Source organism: Aquila chrysaetos, chromosome 3 (genome assembly GCF_900496995.4).
Source record: "Aquila chrysaetos chrysaetos chromosome 3, bAquChr1.4, whole genome shotgun sequence".
Lineage (NCBI taxonomy): Eukaryota > Metazoa > Chordata > Aves > Accipitriformes > Accipitridae > Aquila > Aquila chrysaetos.
In genome coordinates, this window is record NC_044006.1 from 75,067,244 (window position 1) to 75,086,056 (window position 18,813).

General features: G+C 37.5%; 1 protein-coding gene across 6 annotated transcripts in view; it reads left to right on the forward strand.

Annotated features, from left to right (window-relative positions):
• The window catches only part of ADCYAP1R1 (ADCYAP receptor type I), a 142,513-nt gene that overhangs the window by 113,263 nt on the left and 10,437 nt on the right, over nt 1–18,813 (forward strand). For 4 of the 6 annotated variants that reach the window (XM_030010029.1, XM_030010030.2, XM_041122681.1 and 1 more), the window contains 3 exons: nt 591–660; nt 2,652–2,743; nt 16,805–16,888. In XM_030010029.1, coding sequence (XP_029865889.1) covers nt 591–660; nt 2,652–2,743; nt 16,805–16,888 — 246 coding nt within the window. The remainder of the gene's footprint in view (nt 1–590; nt 661–2,651; nt 2,744–16,804; nt 16,889–18,813) is intronic. The other 2 variants (XM_041122682.1, XM_030010034.2) reach the window with 1 other exon arrangement.

An 18,813-nucleotide genomic window follows, 5' to 3' on the forward strand; every position in this document is an offset into this window, starting at 1 on the left:
CCTTTTCAGATGAATCCTTGCTCGCTGGTAGGACTTGCCACCCAATGAGTGGAAAACCATTCCTATATGTGAATACAACCAGTCCCTAGTATATCCTGGTGTACTAGATATGTGTAAGAATCCTCATATCAGGGTCAAGAACCAACACTCATATCTGTTAACCCTGGAAAAGCAACTGAGCCATCAAACTTTGGAATAACCGTCTCTTATCCTGTGAGGTATCCTTGTCTTTTTTTCCCATCTACACAGATGTTAGCTTATAGGGACAATTTTACAGTTGTACTGCAGGCACAGAAGCACATAAAGACATTTTCCAAAATGTCTAAACTGCCTAGTAAGAGGTACCATTCAAATTGCCACAAAAATACTTATTTTACTTTCAGGTAAGTTGGGTAAAGGCTCTAAAAGAAAGCTACAACAGGGACAGACTAAAGAGGTAGTACCTTTGAACTCAGATAATTTAGCTCAAGACCAATCTCCGACTCTCTGCCCACTTAAAAATTGTTGTAAGTTTATTAACTTCCTTGTTACATCTTTATCTTTCGCTTTCCTCCTCTTTCCCCACCCCATTCTTTCATTAACGACTGCAGCTGCTGGGACATGAATGACAACACTGCCTTGTGGTGGGTGATCAAGGGTCCTGTGGTTGGATCAATCATGGTAAGTAGCACTCAGAGGTGTTTCCTCAACACTTCTGAGGGCAAGTAACTGATGCAAATAGCTTCAAATGGCTTTACAAACTATGGGCTACTGGACAGCTTGACTGGCAGTCCACCATTTCCCATCCACCATGTTAATTCTATTGTTATAAAGAAGGTTTAGTACATGTTAAGTGATATTGCACTGCCTGCAAAGACTATATAGACAAGGAGTTATTCAGTTGCTTAAACATAGATACCAAAGGCCATAAGTAAGACCCTAGAGCATATGGAGCATTTGCTTGGGGCTGGCAGATATGACACGGGATGTATGGGAATGGTGCCATCTGGGATGGCAGTTGAAGGCCAAGTGGGAAACCCCAGGGCATCTAAAATGATACTAGATACAAGTGACTGGGAAACTGAATTGTGTCTGTCGGATGGAATTAATTTCACAGCTATCTTTATTTTAGCTAATATTAGCTTTATAATAGTATTGTGGACATAGTGCAATATGCTTAATTTTCAATGAGGTATCTATCCTTTCTTTAGTTGGTAGAGGTCTTGGGTTTGACTCAAATGATGCTAGACACCTATGTACGGACAACTGAGAGGTTCTAAAGTATGCTGTTTGGCCTCCAGCTGCTGGCCCAAAAGAATATGGGAATTTTAAAATGGTATTGGGCTCCTCCATTTAGGAAATTAAATCGAGCCTCTAGACAATATGGTTAGTGGCACCTAAAAAGCTGTTTGGCTTACCACATGTAGGTGTCTAATTCTGGGCATGCTAAGTTGCTCTCCATACTCCAATGACAGCATTGGCCAGGTCTTCACTGACTGTTGTGGGAATTTAGACATCCAGTTCACAGGTAGCTGTCTACAATCAGGTTTGGTGTTTGTCTTTTTAAATATTTGGACACCTATCTAGAGTACAGTAACCTTCAGACACATTAAAGATAACGCAGCTAATAACACTGAAGGATACTGAGATGAAGAGGGTCCAATGATCTGGGTATTTTGTGATGTTAGTGTATGTGAATTTCTATGCTTTGCAGACATATTCTATGAAGGATCACATTTTGGCTTTGGGGAATCAATTTTACCTGGCTTCTGTTGACGGCATTAAACATTCAAGCAACCTAGCAAGGGATGACTCCACTTATTTGTAGTCTTCATATCAGATAGAAAATTCTTCTGAAAGAGATGCTTACATCCAGTTTAAGTTCTTGGTCTCCTTACAGGAGTACAAGGTTGCATAAGAGACCAGCTTAAATTTCCCACTGTTTTGTCCTGGCATTAAGAAGCTATGGAGCTGGTGACAGCCAAATCTGAAGCCAAAGCATTGAAATAAACTGATTTTATTAATCTCCAAATTTTTAAAACTATATCTGTAATTACATGACTCTATGGAAGACAAGATGCCCAGGATGACATAAAACTAAAAGAATGAAGATGAACATTAACATCCCCCCGCCGCCACACACACACCCCTCCCCTCCCCAAACCACCTCATCTTGGGACAGATTCAGCCAAGCAGAGGGAAAGTGACACAACTTGGGATTTTCAGGAAAGGCGAGACACTCAATTGTGAGTGCAGGAAATGCTGATGGATGCTGTTAAACTGAGAAGTGCCTTAGTTTAGAGAATAGTAGTTAAAGATACTTTTACTGGTGAGATCTTTGCTATAGGGTTTTGATGTACACAGGTCTTTTTTTTCTTTGCACTGGTTGATAATGACAAATGTTGAAACTTTTTAGCTTATGTTTGTCTGATCTGGTGCTTGGGAGTGAAGAAATTCAGCTTTATTTTAGCTGCTGCAAGGGGGATATTTTTGCCTGGAAAAGGGGCAATAAGACCCTTCTAAACATATTCCATTACTCCTCACCCTATAAAACTTCCAGAATGCAGTTTGGTGAACAATAAGACAATGGAGCCAGCAAGTCACTGGAAATGTGTCATTCTCATACTTGAAAAAAATATATAATTGTCATAATTTTTTTCTTTTTTCCCTAGATAAACTTTGTGCTTTTTATTGGCATAATTGTAATACTTGTGCAGAAACTCCAGTCACCTGATATCGGGGGCAATGAATCCAGCATTTACTTGTAAGTATAAATAAAGCAGTAATCAATTTAGATTTCTAATATACACATAGGAAAAAAGACAGAGTCAAAAAGATACCTCAGCTGAATTAATCTGATTTTCAAAAAGAGTCACAGGATCTATTAAATTGCTTCAGTTGATTCTGACTGTTGTTTTTTTTTTTTTAATCCAAAAGCCACTAAAGTGCATTTTAAAGACCTAGATCTAGGTCTTTCTTTAAAGACCTAGAAAAAAAAGCACAAATACAAGATTAAAAAAAAAAAAACAAACAAAAAAAACAAACAAAAAAACTAAATAAAACTTCTTTACAGGTCAGTTATTTGGAAATTAACATATTGACCAGGCATAAATATTATTATACTCATCAGACAGTCTGCTGTGCTTCATATGTTCCAGGGACATGGTCCAAAGCTCACTGAAAGCAGTGAGATTTTGTGAAAAGATTTCATTAACTTTGGACCGAATTCTAATTTAGGAAGATTTCCTAAAGTTGCTTATGTTCATGTTTCTTGTAACCTTGAATGCATTCCACTTGAGCCAAACAATTCCCCCACACAGGTAGAATTGCTTAAAAATGCACAAAAAATCCTAAAGTTTTCCTTTAGAAGTTTTAAAACTTTATTTGTGATTTATATTTTTTTAAAGATGACATACTTTTTGTTAGTTTCCACCTCATTAGAGGACAGCGATTAGCCATTGCAGAGGTCCTCATCCCCATTTTGAGTGCATGCAGTCATTCTCCATATAAAACTTGTATAATCATTTTGAATAACTAGGATATGTGGTGTTTTCTTGGCTTTTCAGCCTAAACACCATGCACATTTGCTTTGCAATTTTTTCTGACCTCTAGTGATTTCTAGCACTCATAAACTTAGCTAGGACTTTTTGATTTAGCACTGGATTCCTGGTGAAAAAAGGCAAGTCATGCAAACCTTAAATAAAAATAAAAGGTGTCAGGGTAAAGTAGGAGTTCCTTATTTTGTAGTACTTTTAAAAAAAATTATCCAGGGATCAGTTTCACCCTAAGTAACCACACTCATAGTATAATGATGTCATCCACCTAAACAACAATTTTCAGGGAAAAATATGTCCTCCAGCTGCTTATTTTTCTTCCCTTCTCTCCTATTGTCTTGTTCACATTTACATGAAATGATAATATTTTATGCATCACTTTTTCATCTCTGTAGTGAAACATCCGCTTACTGAAAGTACTGCCCCGGAACTTTGCTCTAAACTGTGTTTCCACAGACAAAAACAATGCTTTAAATTCATTCTGCAGGTGGATGTTTCTCAGAATTAAAACTCAGGAGAAAGTGTAGTGAACAGATTAACTGTCTGCATGGTTTGCCTAAGGTTGCATGAAGACTTCCCATGTATGTGCTGCTGGGAAGTCGTTCACGGAATCTTAGATTGTAATTAGCACCCAAGATGTGCAGAGCTAGTTCTGATTACGACCTGCTAAGTGCATGTTTGTTGTCCGCTGCACATCTCTCCCATATGAAGCAAAGCATGCCATAGAATCCAGAGATTTAACTAGATTATAAAACATCTTTGTCATTTTTGATCAATATGGTGACTGGGTTTTACTGATATTTTTCCTATGTGTATAGTTAGCCACCAAAACCAAGAGAAAACATCATATTTTCTGTTTCATTCGCTGCCATTATTTTTCATATTTTTTTGCAACTTTATAAATGGGTGTGTACAAATTGATCTTGCATTTATGTATGTGTTATGAAGTGGAGTGTTGTTTATCCAAACAGATTCGACAACAGAAAAGTCACACAGAAATCATATAAAGAAATGAAATTAATAAGTCTATGCAGATATACACCAGACCTACTCAAGATTTGAGCACACATATCCTGTAAAAAAAGAGCTGTTGTAACAAAGGAAAAGGATAGATCATAGTATGGTTATGTCACCATATTGAAATCTCTGTGGCATTTAGACTGTGGTCCATATTAAGCATTTTCCATGTCCTATTTTGCTGTTTCAAACTATTACACATCATTCCATTAGACCAAATTCTCCATCTAGATCTTTATTCCACAACATATTTGAGTACTTTGTCTTTAGTACATGAGACAGATGAGTTGTGGTTGAAGAAGGATGTTCAGCCTGTTTCTGAAGGTAATATCACGTGGCATCTGCAGCAGAGACTGAGATTTATTCTAGTGTCAGTCTTCCAGTTTTTGGAATAACCCTTTAGCCAGGACTTCCATCATCAAAAAAGAAAATAAAAGACCCCACAAAAACTCAGTTATTGACTTTGAGTAGGATTTATTTTCTTCTTATATAAAAGGTATATGTTTACATTCAGGCCCTTTTAATGATTATTTTTGTTAGGAAAATCCACCTCCAGTTCTATTTTATAGACACTATGGTCATGGCTCTGCAAATCAGTTAAGCCTGTATCTGACTTTAAAAGCCTTGGGGATGTGCTTAAATTCAAAGATTAATTATATATTGTTACCACTTTGCGTTCATTATTAAAAATTCCCACTACTGAAGCTAGCTGCGAGCTATGACAGGAGCACAACAGAAGAATGCACTACGGGGGAACTAATGCTTAATTAATGTAGTGTAGCCACTAGAGAATGTAAGACTTGCTTTAAAAAAATCAAACAATAATTTGTATAATTTGCATAATTTGCAGCACAATAACGAGTGCTTTACTCCCATAAAAAGTCAGACTTTCTCTCTAAATAACCTGATGATCATTATATGCAATAGCCTTTGCCTTTAGGCTGACAAAAACTTGGAAACACATAGCAAATTCCTAACAATTTTCTGCAGCAGTCAAATGCTTTAGTGATTATAAACTCGCATTTTATCAACTTGTTTGTTCAGTCATTCATTACCAGTCTCATGTCTAATCGGTCTTTCTTCACGTATTTAGTTCCCCCTCAAAGCTGCCTGCACGCTGCTGATCCCATTTCAGACTGAACTGCTCAAAATATGTCAGATTCTGAGAGAACAATAATAACTCCATCTTCTTTTTACTGATGTTTTAGATAGAAACTTCTCCTTATGGCTGAAATGACTGGGGGCTAGATTAATAAAAAATATCTAATCAGCTGAGGTAGGAATTAAAAAGGAAATAGAAGCCACATTTTTTAATGTTCATTTTAATTTTATGATTCTTTCTGGTTTTTTTTTCTGAGAACCTTAAGCACCTTTCATACTTCCTCCCAATAGTCATCATAATCATTATGTAATTTTTAGTGTTAGGAGTGAACTGCCAAAGGCATAAAAAAGACATAACGCTGTTTCTTGAACCATGTTCTGGTTTCAGTTAATCTCATGTCAGCCCTGAATATTTCCACCAAATTAAGCATCAAACCAAAGCAAGACCAGTAACGCAAAGGCAATAGATTTTTATCTGAATGAGAAGCTCTGGTGCTGGGGAAGCATAAAGTGATATTGATTATATTCCTAGTGTAATTGAGACAACTATCTGCATAGTTCAGACAGGTTTCTTGCCCCATCTGGTGAATGAATTGCATAAATAATTTATTGCATAAAAAATTGTAATGTGCCGTGGTCATGGACGTGACATGCTTAATCCTATAGTACAAATAACAGTTTCTTGTATTTGTACCTGTATATTCCATCCAGTTAGATTTTACTTAACGTGCTTCTAAACAGAAAACAGCCTGATTTTTAGCAATCTCCAGTTGTACAGTTTGTAAATATTTTGAAGTAGTAGATTATTTAGGGACACTGTTACAGCGTATGCTGAAAGCCAAGTAGCACCACAGCAGAAGTTCACGAATCTAATGTGCACTCACCGTTTTGGGGACTGGAAACACATATTCACAACCCTACCATGGCTGGTTCATCACACAGTGTGCCACATCAGGCCCACATTATTTACATGGATTTTCATATATCAGTTCCTTGGCTGGAATTTTAGGAAACAGATAATAAATTCATACGGTAAGGCTTCACTGTTTTTCCTGTGAGAAATCCAGCCAATAATGTGTAACATCACATGCCAGAATCTGCTTTCAGGCATCCTGGTTTTGGTCCAGTTGTTGTAGAGAGAGAGTACAATCACCCCCCCAAAAAGCCATATTCTTATAGAAATACCTACACAAAACTTAAATCCACGCTATTATTTTCATGAGCGTTTTTGCATTGCTGAAAGATTCATTATAGACAAAAGGTCATCTAACAGTATCTCCACCATAAACCACTACAGTATTTAAGTAGGTATGCATGATGTAGATGCATGCTGGAATAACCCTTAAGGTTAAAAAGGCCCACACATTTCCATCAAGTCTTTGCTTACTCATTCGTTTTCAAGGATCAAACACATTTAACTGAAAAATATTCTTTTTTTTTTATTATTATTATTTCCAGTTTATCATGAATAGTATAATTTGGGAGGGGGAAGCTTGTTTCTGCTTTTGCTTTAACAGATTCTTCATAAATTTTGTATCACATGTTGAAAACTCATTGAAAAGAAAATAAACCCCACATATATCTAGCTAATTCAGGTCTACGTCATTCCTCCAATCAGCATCTTGCTGGAAAGAAAGGAGAAACATGGCATATATCATAGGTAGGTATGATTTTACATATGGTGCAACCTAGAGGGTTAGGGCAGGAAAAGCAATGTTGTAACACAAATGTTTTGGTAAACAACACTCCTCTACAGTTCACCTACAAAGTCACTGGACACTCAATGATTCATTCTGCTACCGCTTTGTCTTGCTGCAAGTGCTTAGACTGCCAGTATTAATAATTATTGACAGGGTCTTTATGCCAAAGTCTCATTTTGACATGAAAATGGCAGATGTTTGATGAACAGTATATTCTTTAGTATGGCACTTTAATTTCTTAGCCCCAGGTACTATCAGTTGAGTGCTGGAATGCCCACTAACCCAGCAACAAAAGGAGCTTGTGTCCCTGGGCTAATCCTTTTCTACCACAAGAAAATACCATGGAAAAAATAGACGATGATCATTTCATGTCAGTGCATGATCAGCAAGGACCTAGTTCTCGTTTCTAAGAAATGCTAGGAGAGTAGATGTTTGCTACTTTGATCGACACTAATTCTTGATGGACTTATTTAATGCTCTAGAGAAAATGTTCTCATTCACAACTACTATACTTCTCATTTACATTTCCCAAGGCAAATTATTATTTGGGGTGTTGCTTTAAAGGTTTTTTGGTTTCTGTTTTGGATTTTTTAGCGGGGAGGAGGGTATTAATTTGTGCCAAATCTTCTCAAGTAGGGATTGGGAAAAAAATTGGGTGTACCCATTAGGAATGTAAGATCATGTAGGCTATGTACCATAATTAGCAAGAACATAATTACACAGGGATTTATTTATTTTCAGATAAAGTAATTGAAAAACCTATTCTGCTTTGATTATCTATCCATAGATTTGCTGTCGTCTCAACTACTGTAAAACCAAATAGCGCAGAATATTTAGTGTGTTTATAATGTTCCTGCGAGCTGTTATTCTCATTGAACAGCTGAGGGTATGACACACAAAGGGGGCTACTCAAAATCCCCCTTTGTGCCCGTGGCAAATAGAGGAACATGAACATACATCTTTGGTTGTCAAATCTAGCTTCCTAACATAAGCACTGTCCTTTCATCCGGTATGCATCTTTTAAATTCTTACAGTGATGATGGCATCAGACCTAAAATTATGTCCACCTTGAAAGTGGTTTTGTTATTTCATGGGCGATTTCCCAAAGGGATATTCCAGAAGAGCAAATCAATATTTTTAAAGGAAATCCCATCCATTTCCAATGACATACAGGTGCTTTACTGGAGCTTTGACAGGATCTGATTTTGAAATCACTGATTACAGAACTTATTTCTTGCAGTTACAAGATCATCTGTGGTGAATGTAATGTTAAAAAGTGATCTGCTTTTGTTATTTTGAAATCCTTAGAAGGTGGTTAGAGTGCAAGTCCTTTGTGCCTTGGCCTGCTCAAGTGATGTCTGTATGATGGAGGCTGACTCCTGTTATTTTCAATTTTGAAGTAGCAATGAAAAATAGGATGACTTTGACTTTAAACACTATTTGTGCATGTTGCTGTAAGGTATTTTTATGGGCAATTTTATGGTTTCAGTGGATATACGGGCAGAGGAAAGGATACAACACTGATTTATGTGGTTGATGAACTAGCTGACTTTTTTAAAATCTGCCTGAGTTTGTGCTTAACAATTCTCCATGCTCGGTGGCAGCCTTAGAGAATGAAGTTCTTTGTCCACAGATTGTGTCCTAAATGAGGGGAGCACAGACTTTTTTCCCCATCTGTTACAAGAGCAAGCCACAAACTGGAAAAGAGCATGTTTACATTAAAAAAGAAGCCAGTAATAGATGGTCCTTCTCTAGAAAGATCAAGGAGGTGTGCAGGTTAGGGAAGGAGAGAACAATGCCGTGTTATATTCAACAGTGTGGTTCTCTTTATAGAAATGTCCCTTCCATTTTTTAAGAAGAAACAATAATGTAAATCTTGATGCCCTCTCAGCAGTTCTTTCAAGGGTTGGATTAGCCCTAACAGTCCTGTTTCCAAGGAGGTTTAGGCATAAAAAAAGGCTAAATAGTGTCTTATGAATTCCCATTGAAATGTTAGTAGCATGTATCTGGGTATTTCAGACCTAAATGTCTTTCAAAGCCAGTACCTAAAGCATCGTGGCTTGATTGCCATAACTGCTATTGGAACGGCACTCAACATCTGAAGGCTCAAGCCAGAGTGCTTTATATAAAAGTGTTTGTGTCTGTGCATGTGCACCTGTGTAAATATAGGTCTTTGCCTACACATGTACTGTCTGAAATGCTATATATATCTAAAATTGTTCCAGCATTGCTTTTTAAAAGTTCACAAATACTTTAGCAATATAAAGCACAATATAAAGCTTCTTACTTTAATGTGAGACTGACTACACTTAACTAAATTGTCTGTAATATTCTAACCTCTGCCACACATTCAAGTTTACTGATTTGCAAAAATAATGTAGCCTTCCTAAAGAAAATGGGGTACAGACCTCAAATGTGTTTCTAAAATCACTGCCCTTCATCAAAGTGAATAACCTAATTTTGATCTGTATTGATAAACTTCAGTTGTCATGGAGATCAGCAAGATAGAGAACGTCCCGTGCCTAAGGCCATGCATCTTTATGAATTACCCATGGATTTGGGTGCAGTGTTGTATCCTTTATCAAGGTAGCTTACTTACCGGGAAAGATAATTGTTTTGGAGAGTCAGATAATTTTTCAGAAACCTCAAATTGAGAGCTAAATTGGGAGCATCCAAATTAGACCGTTCTGGCTGTTTTCCTTTTCCCTCCTGCATTGCTCGTAGCGAAGTTTCTTGTTTTGAATGCATTGTTAGGCTGAAAGGGATAGATCTGGAATTTTATCCCCAAATCAGTTTGCACCTTTGTTTCTTTGAATCGGTTACTTAGTGTAAAGATAAACGTGGAGTTGAAGCAACTGGTCATGCAGCAGTTGTTGCGAGACTGCAGACAATGGGCTATAATTCTGACATCTCTGATCCTGAACGTGCTTTTGATTTACATCAAAGCTTGATGCACACCAGCATCCATGGTCTTCCATTTACTTTTTGCTACCATTCACGTTTTTGCCTCTACCATATGAGAACAAAAGGAGTTTAATTTCCCCTCAGTGTCTCTGCTTCTCCTTGCCATTGATTTCTTGTGTCTCACTTCAGCAGCTAGCATGCTTCACATCCAGTGGTTTTAGTTTTATGTCTGAAGAATTATTAGGATGTACTCCAAGCAAGTACATAGTCCTTAGATTCTGAGGTGTAGAAGGGACAAGAAAGATGGTGCTGTCACCGTGCAGGAGGTTTTTTGATCTGGAAGGGTGAACTTCTCATGAGGCTCTTGTAACTAACACTGTGCATAAAGGGAACTGTGTGGTGCAAACTAGGTAATTGGTTAATTGTCCAGGAGCAAATTCTTCCTGCCTTGGAGAGTACAAGTACACACTCAAAGGCCACCAGATTGCAATGGCTTAATATTGAATTAAGTCTCAATGAAGGTGGTTTAGACAAATGTATACTACCTCAAGATCAGACCAATCTGAAGTCGTGCATCTGATTCACATCACAGTCTTAGGACCTCATTTGCTGTGCACATGTATCATTACTGAGAGATTTCCAAACTGTAATTCCTCCTATATATTTCCAATGAAAACACTGGAGTTGTTCAGCTGATTAAATGTCTGCCAGCCCAGGACTTTTCGGCAAAGGCAGCATTCTCTTTTTTCATTAAGGAGGGTTATAGAGATGGATTGAAACTTTGATTATTTTCTGCAGGGATATGATATAACATGTAAGGCAGGTGAGGCAAAACAATGTAACTGAAGCTTCAGAGCTGCAAATTATATAAACTCAGTGTAGTTATACCGATGCCGAGCTCTGCCAGCTGGCAGGACTAGAACCTGTCTATAATGCTTGAAAATCCACTTCTTGTGGCAGACTGTGACAATAAATATTCTGTGGATTTTGCTCATATGTTTGTTTTAAGGATAATGAGCTAATCACATTCTTGGGTATTTTACATATGGATTTGGACATGCATATTCTTCATTTCAAACAGTAAACCTATATTCAAAACCATTTAAGAATCTCATTTGGTGTGGTACCCTTTTCTCACTAAACATGCTATTGTCTTCTACACTACAGTTATGTTACTGCACCTCCATCAGAATTATTCCATAATGTGTGACATTACTTTATGCTCTGGAGTCAGTGAGAATAACCTAGCTTGTTAAAATAGGATATCAAGAGTTAATGCAGAGGAAGGATCAGGACATGTAGCCTTGAAGCTACAGTTCATTTAAAGACTGTTTTTGATGGAAGTATTCTGCTCTCTATTGCCAGCTTTCTTCTCTAGAGCACAGTTAAATATTAAGCTTTATCTCTTCATTATTTGATCTTTGATGGCTTTCATCATCCTTGCATGTCCACCCTATAGAGGTTAGCAAAGCCAAGAATGAACAGGCTAGAGATTATTTTTGGCTCTCTTTGACCATTCTGTTTCATCTTCAAGCCTCAGTTCTGCACAAAAGTCGGAATTGTTGGACAAAAAGTGCCAGTCCAAATTCATATTTGTTAAACATTCATTTTCAGCCACAGCTGTAGTCTGCGAGCAGTAATCCAGCTTCAGCCTCTGGAGAGGTGATAGTGGTTTCCTCACAGACATACTGTTTCTTTGTCAAATTATTGTTATAATTACCATGTTAGCTTTCAGTTACAATAGTTTTAAACCTAACTTCAGTGGAATTAAAAGCACACTCATGTAAAGTGTATAGAGGATATTAAATGTTCTCTATAATGTAGGAGCTTTGAAATCCATAGAAGACCCTCATGAGGTTTCTTACATACGTCCTAGCTTTTAACTTGAAGTTCATAGACTTTGCAAGTACATCGGCACAAAAAAATGCAAATCTTCTTTATGTTCCTCCAAATCACCGGAAAGAAAAGCAATCCACTGAGTTGCCTAACACACACCTACTCAAAACAGCAAAGAGAAACAAAGCTGACCTCTCACATGTTAAACCAATGCAAGAGCCCTAAAAATAGAGACCAGAAAGTCAGATGAAAAAAAAATGACTACCACCCATTAAAGTCAACTGATTTTAATGTGTTTAAGACAAGGACTGTAAAGGAGACCTCACACTTTCTCTTTTTTTCCAACTTGTTTTCAGATTATTCTCAGGTGTCAGAAGATGATTCTGGAATACCTCAGACCCCTTAGAGAGGTCAGGAGAAAGGGTTTTTTGGTGTGGTGGTCTTAGCAGTAAAAAATAGAGCTCTAGGTAATGAGACTAAGACTTTGCCCAAAGATGACTAGACTAAGACTTTTGGACTTGTTTTCAACTGAAAGGTAGAAAAACAGAGTTGCCTCTTTTTATGAAGAGCACAACAATGCTCTAACAACTTTCAGCAAGACAACATGGGATCCACCTGATTTAATAAGATAATCATGCTGGGCTCCTTCAACAGTCAGTAGATATCTACCCAGTCCAGAGAATAAAATCCTTGGTACAATTTACATGATTCTAAACAAGTTGTTTAAAATAGGTCGGATAAATCTCAATTTATGGTCTGTTTCTCACCACTGACTGCAAATCTAGCATGGGATGACAAGGTAAAAGGCATACAGCTATATCATTAACTTCAAAAATTAGATGAGTGGGAACTAAATAAGAACTTTGCTGAGAAGCACCCATGCTTTTTCTGTGTCTGGATGAGAGTCATGAATGAGTCTTCTTGTACACAGTGGATCAGGGCCCATAGTCACTGAGGCAGGATGGAATTGTGTAGTCTGTTTTCTGCTCACAGAATAAGTTCGGTTTTCCAAAGTGTTTACATCTGAGCTGTGAAGTCCAGGGTTTTTGTAAATTTAGTTGGTGTTTTGCCCAGGAAAGAATTCTAGCTTCAGGAAATCCTTAGCTGTTGAGTAGCAAGGAAAAGAAGTCCGCCAATCTATAACAATATCATCTATAGGTAAGTAGGCGCATAGCATAAATAATAGATGGTATGGCTCAATAATTTTTTTTCCCTCTCTTGCCCATACAATCTTTCTACTGTCACTTTGGTTAACTTTTTAACGTATTTTTCAGTACTTTATTTCATTGACTTGTTTCAACATTCCTTTTTCTACTACTACATGGTTGCCAATCCTATTTGTAGTGAGGTTACACAGAATTACTTGAGCAGGGTGCACAAAGATTCTTACTGAGGCACAGTTTTAATTTGTGTGAATCAAATTCTACCTTTATTGTGTTTTCCCAAAGGACTCCCCTTCCACATATTCAGAGGCAGCTCACACTCTGTCATTCCCTGTGTGCTATTAATGACCTAAACCCAGAATCCTGATCTTTTTCATTATGGACTTGGTAATAGAGCGTAACTTCATTGCCCTGAATCAGCATGCTCATTTTACTTCTCTTAAGCACCTCTGAGAAACCTACAGAGTATTTAGAATTGAATTGCAACCACCTTTGCCTCGATTTTGTGTACTCTCTCATTTGCATTAACTTGCCAGACGTCAGGGTGTTCAGTCTGACAAGATGGTCTTAAGCCACATCATAGAACACTCATTTAATCCTGGGAATGTTTAACTTTTTCTTTCCCCTTCCACCCTAGCACCCTCCCTCTTCCTCCCAGATGCAGCTGCAGTCCATGCACAGGACACATGCGGTGAGACTCAGCTTGTTTGCCTCTAGCTGTCTAAAGTCTCGTTTTTAATCTAAGCAGTCTAGTCGTCGTCTATGGTCAAACAGAGAGACTAGGGAACCTCTATAAGACAATGCGTCCCGTATGTCTCAGATGCTTCTGTTACACAGGTCAGCTCAGCCTCTGGAAGTGCCTGTTTCTTTCCGTGATTGAGTGAGTTAAAGGTGATAGTTCAGTTTAAATTCGTCTTGGATACATATAGTTAGATGTGACCAATTCCATTCTGTGTGTGCCTACAGAGATCTGAGGATCCTGCCCTAATTCATGTACTGTTTTGATATCCATAACCTCATTTATATTATTTTTTTCTTATTTGGCTGGTTTTTCCTCCTTACCATTTCTTTCTGGTTCCTGCCCCCTCTGTCTCTTCTCTCTTTCTCCCTTTCTTTCCACTAATGTTTCTACTTTGATAATAAATAAATAAATAAAGTTTTTAAAAAAGGGGGGGAGGGGAGGAAAGAAAATTTCTTTCAGTTCTGTACTTTAAAGATCACTTTACAATGTCTAACATCAGAGACATGATCCTATCTAAATTAGATAGGATGGCAGAAAAAATGTTAACAGCACTAAGTTATTAATGTTTTCTTAAGAAGTGCTGGCAAAGTTTTCTATCAAAAGCCCATGTGTAAACATCCCCTCATTGAGTAGGGAGCAGCAGTTAATTCTTAGATACTATTTTCATAATCAAGTCTGTCCTTTTTGATAATTCTAGCAAATATCAAGTGCTGTCGTGTTAGGTCTACTCACTAGAAAAACTTATAATGAAAATCAATCCCTGCCAAATAAAACACGGCATAGGAAGTAAAGGAAACATGGGTGCGGATTTTTTTTTCCCAGATTACCACAGCAACATTAATCATGTCATTGAAGAACACAACCCCCTACAATACCCCACGACTAAGAGTTTTCAAAGTGACTGTTGATTTTTAGATGTTTCTTTTTCAGGTTATGTACCTTAAAATGTTTTCATAAGCACTGCTTTTCAATACATGCTGAGCAGCCCTCTTGTGGTAAAAATTGGTCTGATAAAATATGTTTCAGATCAGGTGATCAAAAAATGAGGCACTCAAAATCCATAGTCACTTCTGAGAGTCTCAGTCACAGTAAAAAGGAACTATCTCTAAAACTTCCCTCCTTGTATTTGAGCAGTCTTATCTGACAATTAATGCACAACTCAGCTCTGTGAAAAAAAGAGGCAGTGCAAAATTTTATTACAGAAGTGATACTGTAAAAGGAACAGTCATTTTCACATTTATTTCCTTAGCATCATCCAAGAAATGAGATTCATTCTGCAAGCTGAAACATGATTTCTATTTCTATTTGCTGGATGTGTGCATGCCACAATACTGTATTCTTTCTAGCTCTTATGCTATAATCTTTAATAACAAACGAGTTGTCAGGTTTTGATTACCCAAAAGGAAACAAAACAAAACAAAATAAAACTAGCAAATGGGATTGGCTTGAAGGAGTTAACAGTAGGGAGAAATTTAATTTGTTTTCAATTTATTCTGTTTTACTGTTCAGCTTATAAACTGCATCTTCCATCTATGGTTAGGTGAACACAAATCTTAGACCATGCATATTAGCAGAGCAACAGAAACAGAGTTTGATTTGTTTGAATAAAGTTAGATGTTCACCTTGTAGGCAATTGCTTTAAAAAATTGTTATATTATCCTTTATAGTCAATGGGGATTTAGTCAGGGTAGTCAATGGTGTTTGGTGTGCTGTTCATCCCAACCTAAAGTGGACGTCTAAAATAGGTCAGGTATACCCTGACCAGTAAGTGTGTATTTCTCTCTCAACTACTTATTCTCTCTGATGATTCTCAAAGGTCCAAAGATGTCCAGTTTACTTATCGACATCTGTACTATAAATACCCGACCTTCCCTGAGGTGAATCCCACCAAAATAACCGTGTGTTGAAAACAAAACAGAACAAAAAATCTCCCCTTGAAAGCTGACAAGAAATTAGTATTTTCAATTCTCTTGTTTTTCAGCCCATCATAACAGATACAAAATCTCTTACAAGATCCCTCAAAATGCCTTCCCATGTTGTTTCAGATTACCCTTCTTGACAGCTGATTTAAATTAGCCTCTCTCTGGCTAGTTGTAAATGTAAACATCTCATTCTCCATAGCAGCTCTTTCTAGAATACAACATGTGGAGATCATGGTCCTGGTCCATAGTATATGTGCCTGCTGCTTTTATGACCACACTTGTCTTAGTGTGTGTGACAAAACCAGAAGCGGTACCTCTGAATTACCAGTCAGACATGCCGTTTCCATACTGAACTCCCCTCCCCATGCGTAAGAAACCTGGGCAAAAAAATGCTTTGATGTCCTTAATAGTACTCTTCACTAAAAAGAAGGGGTCCACACTACCTTAGGTACTTACACATGAAAATGAGGAACATCTGATCCAAATTCATCTTAGATTAATCTCCATCCTACAAGATTCTGTTACTAATTGTTCTCCACAAGCGTGCAGTCAACTTTCATTTACTATATTGTTCTGTTACCCTCCGTACAATGCCAGACTGCAAAGGTCGTGTGTATTTTGGATTCGTAACGCTGCCCGCCTGCCTCCAGGTTGTTCAATCTTTGGTTTGTCTGTGAATCAACACATCACAGTTGCCGGCGACAGCCAGTGCATTTTAATTTTTTTTGTTTATTTTTGCTTCAGTCAAGCAGCTGGTTTGTGCTATAATTTCATTCTGTCATGTCCGCTTTCCATCTTTGTGACATGTCTCATGAAATGTGTTGAAAGTGACCTCCTTGGCCTGTTCACAATATGCTGAAAAAAATGCTAATCTTGTCATATTTAGCAGCTGCGTTCAGAAATGCTACTGTAAGCCTAAGAGGGCTAACCAGCACTCTTGCAAGATGTCAGAACTATCTACCATTACCCTGTAAGTGTACGCAATCCTGTGACATTACTGTGTTTGTATGACGCATGTTGCAAGTAAATGAATGGATATTAGCAGAGGGGTAGTAACCAGGGAGCAAGCATTCGTTTAGTTCCTGTTGCATGTAGAATTTTTTGTGGTTGTTCTGTGCTTTTGCTGATGCACCGCAATCAAGGATTTAAAGGTTATTTTTTTTTAAATTTTTGTAATTATGGCTGATGCTATTTATGGTTTTGGGTAGTGTCTGTATAGAAACTATTAATAGTTGCTCTTTATTATACAGCAAAGAGGTGAGCGCTGGTCATACTGAGAGTAAATGTTTCACCTGAAAGTTTGCTAGAACAACAGAGGCAGGGCAAGATTGAGTGAATCAGACTCTCAGCTGGTGTAAAACATCTTATGTCCATTGAACTGAGTGAATTTGTGTTGGTATACACCCCGGGGTGAGAAAGGCTAAGGTTAACCTAACGTCAAAATATTATGTGTCTAGTCAGAAGTCATTGTCAAAGATTTGCCGATGGAGAGTGAAGCATCTAGAAAAGTGAATAAATGCCATTTATTCTAGAAACATGTGAATTAATCACTTTCTCATAGTGCACCTCACTCTCCGTTACTTGTACAAGAAGCCCACAAGATTCATTTAGATCAGGTATACTTTTCAGAAATCTTTTATACAATATATTTCCTGATGAACTTTCCCCTGAATTTCACAGCGGTCTTATGAGTGCAAATCAACACTCTCAGAGATGTCCTGCCACACCAATTCAACAGTCCCAGTCCGGTATTTTGCTGAAGAATACTTAGTAGATATCTTTGACACCATTAAGGAAAAAAGGTTATTTTGTAACTTATAGCTGCATATTTTGTTATGTTTGTTAGCTAGAAAAAAAATTTAAAACATGAAAATACATTTTCTCTGTGATTTCACATCTCCTCAAGGTGTTTAAGATGTAGACCAATGAAGATGTTCAAAAGATTCAGTCAACAGACTGACACTGTGCAAAAGCAGAAGAAACAGAAAATGGAACGGTCAGCAGGTCCATATTCTACATTGAGAGAAGCTTGAAGTCTAAGAACAGCTAGGTAAAACTAGGGCCTACATTTAGGAGGAGATAGTTTGAAATACGAGGTTCACTACTTAATCCAAAACCTGATGCAGCACAGAATTCATGTTGGGCCTTTACAACGAAACAAATTTCACATTAAGTAAGTGCAGTGTTTCAGAAAGATGGCAGACTGACAACTCTCCAAGGTGAAATCCTCTACCTAGTCAATGGCAAGAAGAGTTCAGCCTAAACAGGAGCCCAGAAAAACTCTGTACACCTCCAATAAACATAATTAAACCTTATTTTTTGTGTTAAAATAAGAAAGTCTCCATATGCTTCCACTGCTTTTCAAGTCCTTAGTCTGAAGATGTGATTTATGCATGGGAATATTAAAAAGCTGTAAGCAATTCCTGTGTTTAGGTGTTACCTCAGGTCTTCAAAAGTGATCCTACAGATGTAATTAAGCTTTTGGAAAAGACATGCATCTGTCAGGGAGATTACTAAGGTTCCTGAAAGTCACATGTTAACTATGGTTAGCATTCTTTTGATAAAATAGATACTTTGGTTTATTAAACATCAGCTATAGTAAGCATTTCATTACTAACGACATCCTGTATCTTCATGGTTTGCTCTTTATCCTTCTATCTGAAATATTGTCATGGTTAGTTTTTGTACATATTCATCACTGAGTTATGGCCAAAGAGATGGGATTCCGCTAACCTAAACTTTACAAGGCAACAGTGCAGCAATTTATATGACAAACTCAGTCCGGATTCCCTTTGTAGTCGATGGAGAGACTTTGGGTGGGATAAGGCCTTCCTTAGGGACAGGTGATTCATCCTTGCGCATAAGTGCCTGTTACTCTTCATTGACAATAAAGGG